Source organism: Trichechus manatus, unplaced genomic scaffold, assembly GCF_000243295.1.
Source record: "Trichechus manatus latirostris isolate Lorelei unplaced genomic scaffold, TriManLat1.0 scaffold00068, whole genome shotgun sequence".
NCBI classification, from domain to species: Eukaryota; Metazoa; Chordata; class Mammalia; order Sirenia; family Trichechidae; genus Trichechus; species Trichechus manatus.
The window spans coordinates 1,341,388-1,349,390 of record NW_004444004.1 but is presented as its reverse complement, the minus strand read 5'-3'; the positions used below and the strand labels follow the sequence as shown (position 1 = coordinate 1,349,390).

Genomic DNA, 8,003 nt, shown 5'->3' with positions numbered 1-8,003 from the left:
TGAGCATCTTTTCATGTGCTTATTGGCCATTTGTATATCTACTCTGGAGTGCCAGCCATATAGGTTCAGGAGTTTGCACAACTCCCTGCACTTCAGACAGCTGGCCTCCCTCCTCTGTCTCTTTAGCCCCCCTGGGTTTAGGTCACAAGCTAGAAGGACTCTGTCTTCCTTCACTGACGGCCTGGACAGAATTTTGCTGTCACCCAGCTACCCAAAGCTGGCTCCTCACCAGTTGGGACTTTGTCCTTACAACTGCCTAAGCAGCCCTCCTCTGAATTAGCCACCCTGAGCTAAGTCAGAATCCCATTGCTCCTTGTGGGTCCATTAATTCTCTATATAGACTCACAAAATTCACGGAAAGTATTACCTATCTTACAGTTACTCCTTTATTATAACCAGAAAGAATACAAGTGAAGAGACATATCAAGCAAGGTCTGGGAGAGGTCACAGCACAAGACTTCCCATTGTCCCATTGTCCCCAGGGAAGTGCCATGCTCTCGCATGCATGGATGTTCTCACCAATTCAGGAGGTCTCCAAAAAGAAAGCTCCAAGTTCCAAGGTCCCGTAGTCATTGAGGCCTCAGTGAATATGCATGACTGGGGCCTTAATGCATAGTTATGACCAATCCACTTAATGAATATACATGATTGCATTCTGCCTCCTTTCCTTCCTGAAGTTAGTACCCTAGGCATGGGGCCTGTGTAACCCTTACTTGCCTGGCTACTTTGGAAAACAAAGACGTCTTGAGTGCTTGGGCTGTTTTCAGAAACCAGAGACAAAGGCAAAACCAAGTTCTTTGTCCCACACAGATTGTTTCCTTAATTTCATTTTGGATTGTTCATTGTTAGTATATAGAAATACAATTGATTTTTTGATTACTGATCTTGTATCTGGGAACCTTGCTGAACTTGTTGTTAGCTCTACAGGTTCTTTTTTGTGGATTCCTTAGGATTTTCTATAGACGAGACCATGTCATCTGCAAATAGATAGTTTTACTTTTCCTTTCCAAACAGGATGCTTTCTTATTTTATTTTCTTGTTTAATTGCCCTGACTAGAGCTTCAGTACAATGTTAAATAGAAATGTCTTGCTCCTGATCTTAGTGGGAAATCTTTCAGTCTTTCACCATTAAGTATGATGTTAGATGTGGAATTGTCAATAAATGTCTTTTATTAGGATGAGGAAGTTCCATTCTATTCCTAGTTGAGTGTTTTTATCATGAAAGGTATTGAATTTTTTTCAAATGCCTTTTCTGCATCTACTGAAATGATCATGTGGTGTTTATCCTTTATTCTACTGATACAGTCAGGATTATTTTGAAGAGCATGTTGTAAGAACTACTAGAGGAGTCTTCCAGCCATACAGTATGAAAGTCTCTTTAGTTAACCAAAAGTATGCTTCACAAAACATGGTTTAAATCTTTTTCTGAGCCGAGAAAAAGCTTCCTTGGGAACAGGCCAAGGGGGCAGTTACTTGGAGGAGTGATTGAGAGATACTCCAAGGTACATCTCAAGAAATACCCTGTGACAAAAAATTTAAAAAAAAATTCTTTTAATCTCATCACTTAAAAAAACACATTTTTCTATTTTTGGAAAGTTGTAGAGAGGAGATGCTGCATTCAGAGTCAGTAAGTTTGCCAGAGGAACATGTCAGATGTCCCACTCTCCCCCAGGGAACAAACATAACTATGACTGAATGGCATTAGATGTGGATAGACTCTGAGTGATCCTGGAAGTGAAAGCAGAAAACAGAACATGCTTGAGGAACTTTCTTGAGGGAGGGAGAGCTCGGATGTGATGCAATCAGTGGAATGATTCCTTGAGGAAAGGGAACCTCAAAAAGAGATTTGAACCTAGTGGCCTGAGTGAAGGTAAGGGAAAGAGACAATAGAGCGCATTGATTAACGGCACCAGCTTTGGTATAGACTTCCTGAATTTGAATCCCAGCTCTGCCATGTACTACTTGGTGACCTTGAGTAAGTTACCTCTCCCATCCTCAGTTTCCTCACCTGTACAACAGGCACAAAATTGTTGTTAAGAGTAAATGAGATTGTGTTTAAAAGCCTCTAGCAAAATGCCCAGTGCATAATAGTCACTCTATACAATGGCCATTCCCTTTCCTCCCCCATTCAGGAAAGAATGACACTGCCCAGAGAGAATGACCTCAGGTCACAGGGTAAAGGAGTCAGGAATAAAAAGATGATTTTATCCAGCTTTCCAAGTCAAGGATCATGAATTGTGGAGATGAATGCTTAGCCTCATGAGGGATCAATTTAATTTCTCTACACAAATGGATGCAGCCCTGGAAGCACTCACTTGTCTATGCCAAGAAATTTAGAAGACAACTACCTGACCAACCGACTGGAAGAGATCCATATTTGTACTTATTCCAAAGAAAGGTGATCCAACAGAATGCAGAAATTATGGAACAACATCATTAACATCACACACAAGTAAAAATTTTGCTGAAGATCATTCAAAAGTGGTTGCAGCAGTACATCCACAGGGAACTGCCAGAAATTCAAGCCGGATTCAGAAGAGGTCGTGGAATGAAGAATATCATTGCTGATGTCAGATGGATCTTAGCTGAAAGCAGAGAATACCAGAAAGATGTTTACCTGTGTTTTATTGACTATGCAAAAACACTCGACTGTGTGGATCATAACAAATTATGGATAACATTGCGAAGAATGGGAATTCCAGAACACTTAATTGTACTCATGAGGAACCTGTACTTAGACCAAGAGGCAGTCGTTCAAACAGAACAATGAGATACTGCTTGGTTTAAAGTTAAGAAAGCTGTGTGTCAGGGTTATATCCTTTCACCATACTTATTCAATCTGTATGCTGAGCAAATCATCCGAGAAGCCGGACTATATAAAGAAGAACACGGCATCAAGACTGGAGGAAGACTCATAACAACCTGCCATAAGCAGATGACACAACTTTACTTGCTGAAAGTGAAGAGGACTTGAAGCACTTACTGATGAAGATCAAAGACCACAGTCTTCAGTATGGATTACACCTCAACATAAAGAAAACAAAAATCCTCACAACTGGACCAATAAATGGGATAAATCGTGATAAATGGAGAAAAGATTGAAGTTGTCAGGGATTTCATTTTACTTGGATCCACAATCAATGCCCATGGAAGCAGCTGTCAAGAAATCAAATGATGGCTTGCATTGGGCAAATCTGCTGCAAAAGACCTCTTGAAAGTGTTAAAAAGCAAAGATATCACCTTGAGGACTAAGTGTGCCTGACTCAAGCTATGGTGTTTTCAATCACCTCATATGCATGCAAAAACTGGACAATGAATAAGGAAGACCGAAGAAGAATTGATGTCTTTGAATTATGGCGTTGATGAAGAGTATTGAACATACCATGGACTGCCAGAAGAACGAACAAATCTGTCTTGGAAGAAGTATAGCCAAAATACTCATTAGAAGCAAGGATGGCAAGATTTCGTCTCATGTACTTTGGACATGTTATCAGGAAGGACCAGTTCCTGGAAAAGGACATCATGCTGGGTAAAGTAGAAGGTCAGCAAAAAAGAGGAAGACCCTTAACGAGATGGATTGACACAGTAGCTGCAACAATGGGCTTAAGCATAACAACAATTGTGAGGATGGGGCAGGACTGGACAGTGTTTCCTTCTGTTGTACATAGGGTCGCTATGAGTCAGAACTGACTCGCTGGCAGCTAACAACAACAACAACACACAAAGATAAAATTAAGGGGGAAAAGTATAATCTTTGTAACAGAGTGCTTTCAGATGTACGTTAACAGAAACCCTACCTCAAAGTGGCTTAAATGGTAAAATAATTTATGATGCAATAGGCCATCCAGACATAGTGTGGGCTGCAAGTTTACTTGATTCAGCAGCTCAATAATCTCATCAAAGGCATAGGTTCTTTTGGTCCCTCTATTTGCCAGGCAAAATATCAGACACATCCTAGGGCTAGCTTCCCCCATGGTTGTAAGAATGTTACTTGCAACAATCACTATATGCATACTTATTTACAACCAGTGGGAGAGAGACAGCCTCTCTTCCAAGCATGAACTAAAAATTCTTCATTTCAGTCTTACTAGCTTTCACACTGGTCATTTTCCACCCTTGAAATAATAACTACCATCATGTGATTGTCAACCTATGATTGGCTTAAATCTAGGTTCCTGAAGCAATCACCAGAAAGAAGGAGGGGATTACCATAACTGATTTACACTAATCAAGCCCAAGAAAATTAGAGAATCGATCCGAGATGTCCAATATCCAGAGCTAATAGTAGTTAGAAAGATAGAACAGAGAAATGGAAGGAAGGAAATTACAAATAAATAAATACAAGAAAATTACCCCCAAATGAAAGTCACATGTCCAGATTGAAAGCGTTCCTTGAGAGACTAGCATCATAAATGAAAACAAAACAAAACAACAAACTACAGCTGTAGGAACATTGTTGTGAAATTTCAGGACATCAGTAATAAAGACAAGACTGAAAATTCCCACAGAGAAAAAACAGGAACAAAAATTTGATGGACAACAGATGCCAGAAGACCATGGAGCGATAACTTCAAAGCCTAATGGAAATGATTTTCAACCTAGAATTCTGTAGCAATCCAAATTATAAAGAAAGTGGTCAGAATAAAGATGACTCAGAAAATCTATTTACCACCTGTCTTATCCTAGAAAGTTCCTTGATGATGCATTCCAGCAAAACAAGTGAGTAAACTACAAAAGAGAAAAACACAGAATCTTTGAAGTAGTCAATCCCACCTAGGACTGCAGTGAAGAGAAGTTCCAGGATGGCAACCATATAGAGAGCAATGGTTCTCAATCTAGGGTGATTTTGTGTCCCCCAACTCTGGGAACATTTGGGAATGTCTGGAGGCATTTTTGGTTGTCATAATTTGGGGGGGGGGTTGCTACCAGTATCTAATGGGTGGATGAGGCCAGTGATGCTGCTAAATATCCCATAATGCACAGAACAGCTCCTGGCAACAAAAAAGTATCACTGAAGTTGATAAACCTTGGTCTAAAAAACAAAACCCGTTGCTATTGAGTCAATTCTGACTCATAGCGACCCTATAGGACAGTAGAACTGCCCCATAGGGTTTCCAAGGAGCAGCTGATGGATTCGAACTGCCAACCTTTTGGTTAGCAGGCAAACACTTAACCACTGCGTCACCAGGGCCCCAACCCTGGTTTAGAGAGTAACAAATCCAGATTGGAGCAAGAGTTCAGACAGATTATGGGGAATAAAGTGGAGGAGTTTCCATAGAAGATGATTGTTATGGAGTGTTTGAAGGATATCAAGGGTGTAATAAAGGCAAATACTTTAAGAAATAAAGCCAAAAAACTAAACCCATTGCCATCGAGTCAATTCTGACTCATAGCAACCCTATGGGACATAGTAGAACTGCCCCATAGGGTTTCCAAGACTGTAATCTTTATGGAAGTTGACTGCCCATCTTTCTCCTTCAGAGCGGATGGTGGGTTCGAACTGCTGACTTTTCAGTTAGCAGCTGAGCACTTAACCACTGCGCTACCACGGCTCCTTAGTTTAAGAAATAGAGAAAAGTCAATCAAAATTCCGGAGGGGGGTTGTAATCATTGGACTCTTCCTTCCGTTACAGGGAACTATATTTACATAACCACATCAACTTAAAGACAGAACACGGAAGACTTACTTATCAACATTGGCAATGTGAAAATAAAAGGATTGATGAAAAAAGGTGGGGAGTAGAAGAGAAGGAGGGGAGCTGAAGGAAAGACAAAGGAGTACTAACATGTTCACCCTACAAAGTGGGGAACACTATTTGGTGGAACCAAAAATGGAGAAGAACTTATTATTAAAGTTACAAGAGTATCTATAGTGAACTATATAACTCATGCCTAATATTTAGGGCCCCTCCCTGCAGATAGATCATACTTCCCCACCCCCTTAGAGTCGATCTTGGCCAGGTGACGTCTTTTGAACACTGAAACATGCTTGTAAGTGATGCATGTCATTTCTGGGTGGAAGCTTGAAGAGCCAGCACATGTTTTAGCTACTTTCTCCTTTCCTCTCTGCCACTATCCCCAACATCATTTCAGCTTGGGTCACAGAAGGAGGATGATCATGGCATGGAACAGAGCCACCCAGGCAATCCACAATGGGAATGTAGTGTGAGGGGTAGACCTTAGTTATGTTAAGCAACTAAAGGGTTTTGGGTTGTTTGTTACTGCAGCATAACCTAACCTGTGTTATGTAACAACAGAAAAGGTGTTATAACTATATTGAGAGAATGAAGAGAAGTAAAAATAGAGGTATAAGTGAGATAAATCCTCATTTATCATAGCAGGAAGTTGATAGATAATATTTAAAATGAAAATAAATAATGTTATAAGCAGGCATGTTATTTAAAGATATGGAGATAGCTACCAGGAAAGAAAGAAAAAAAATGCTAAGAAAAAATTAAAAGTTGTTACCTGTGAACAGGCTTGGGGTAGGAAGGGGTCGAGCAGGAGGATTTTTTACTTTCATTATAAAATCTTCCTTTTTTTTTTTTAATAATATGCTTGTATTCCTTTGATAGTAGCCCTGGTGACACAGTGGTTAAAGCAATTGGCTGCTAACCGAAAGTTTGGTGGTTTGAAACCACCAGCAGCTCCATGGGAGAAAGATGTGGCAGCCTGTTTTCATAGAGATTTACAGCCTTGGAAACCCTATGGGGTTGCTATGAGTTGGAATGGACTTGACACCAGTGGGTTTTTTTGGTTTATTCCTTGAGATACACATATATATATATTTAATTTCACTTATTCGGCTTTATTTTTTGTAAGCTGTAAAAAATGAGTTTCAGGACCCAGGAAAGCATGGTCATAAAATCCAACTCAAGTCTTAAAAGAGAAGTTGTTCTTTGGTTGACTCAGATCTTACATACATAATTTATTTCTGAAGAACACTGCTTTTGACTGCATGATCGTCAAACTGGTAATCTGACAAACAGCTTCAAAATTAAGAGAAAAACAAAAGGATATTTTTTTGCTTGTGCCATTTAATAACTTTTCAGAGAGAAAAATGCATCAAAAGGGTTTCTGCTCTGCAAGTAATTTGAACTCATCATGAAATGGTGTATTTGCAGACCTGGTGTTCAAGGAGCTAGCCCTGAAGATTTTTTCACTTGTGGGTTCCTCTCCTATCATAGGCCTGAGCCTGTTTTCCAAGGCCTCCTCTGCCAGCATCAAAGTCCTCACGAAAGTCATCTCGTACCTGGCCTCCAGATCATCCTCGGCCGTACTGTCTACCCTGTCTGAAGCCTAGATCCCAATCCATGCGGATGATACGATCGTCTAGGTAGGTCCCGTTTAGGAACCGCATGGCATTTTCGGCATCAGCTCTATTGTAGTATTTTACAAAACAGAAACCACATGCCATTTTCTTTATTTTATCCAGGCCCATAAATACATTTTTAATATCACTACATCTACCAAAGAGCTTATATATTTCATCTTCAGTTGTATAAAAGGAAAGATTCCCCACATACAACAAAGAGCTTTCCTTCAGTAATTTTTCTAGCTCATCATTACTGCCATTGAACTGCTGGTCTCGGTACAAGCTCAGCTCCAGAGAGGAGTCACTCCTTAGCATTCTCAGATCGTTGGACATGGTGCCAAGTGGGTGGTGGGGAGGATACAGTTCGTGGTCCAGCTTGGCAGCAGTGACACCAACCAAAACCCTAAACTAAGTCAGGAGGGGGTAAAAAAAAGAAAGTTACAAGCAGGGAAACAGAAGTACAAACCTGTGGATATTTAAGAAGTTAGTGTCCAGATGCAAGGATCACCAGTAAGAATCACCTCAGCTCTTGACCATGAGGCTCATGTCAAGGCAAACTTTAAAAATGGATAGTTCTGGGCCCCAGGAATGTGGTCATAAGATCCAACTTTTCAAATCTTCCTGAAAGGGAAGTTGGGCTGTATTTGGTTGACTCAGATCTTTTATACCTAACTGATCAGCAAAGATC

At 40.3% G+C, this 8,003-nt stretch overlaps 1 protein-coding gene across 1 annotated transcript; it reads right to left on the bottom strand.

Moving 5' to 3' along the window:
• Positions 1-7,192: 7,192 nt before the first annotated feature.
• NCBP2L (nuclear cap binding protein subunit 2 like) lies at positions 7,193-7,648 on the bottom strand. Its single transcript, XM_062566781.1, has one exon. The coding sequence runs from the start codon at positions 7,646-7,648 to the stop codon at positions 7,265-7,267; it is 384 nt and encodes a 127-aa protein (XP_062422765.1). The 3' UTR covers positions 7,193-7,264.
• Positions 7,649-8,003: the final 355 nt, after the last annotated feature.

Bases quoted from the DNA above. Each gene is read 5' to 3' on its own strand.
- NCBP2L (XM_062566781.1), bottom strand. From the start codon at position 7,648: ATGTCCAACGATCTGAGAATGCTAAGGAGTGACTCCTCTCTGGAGCTG.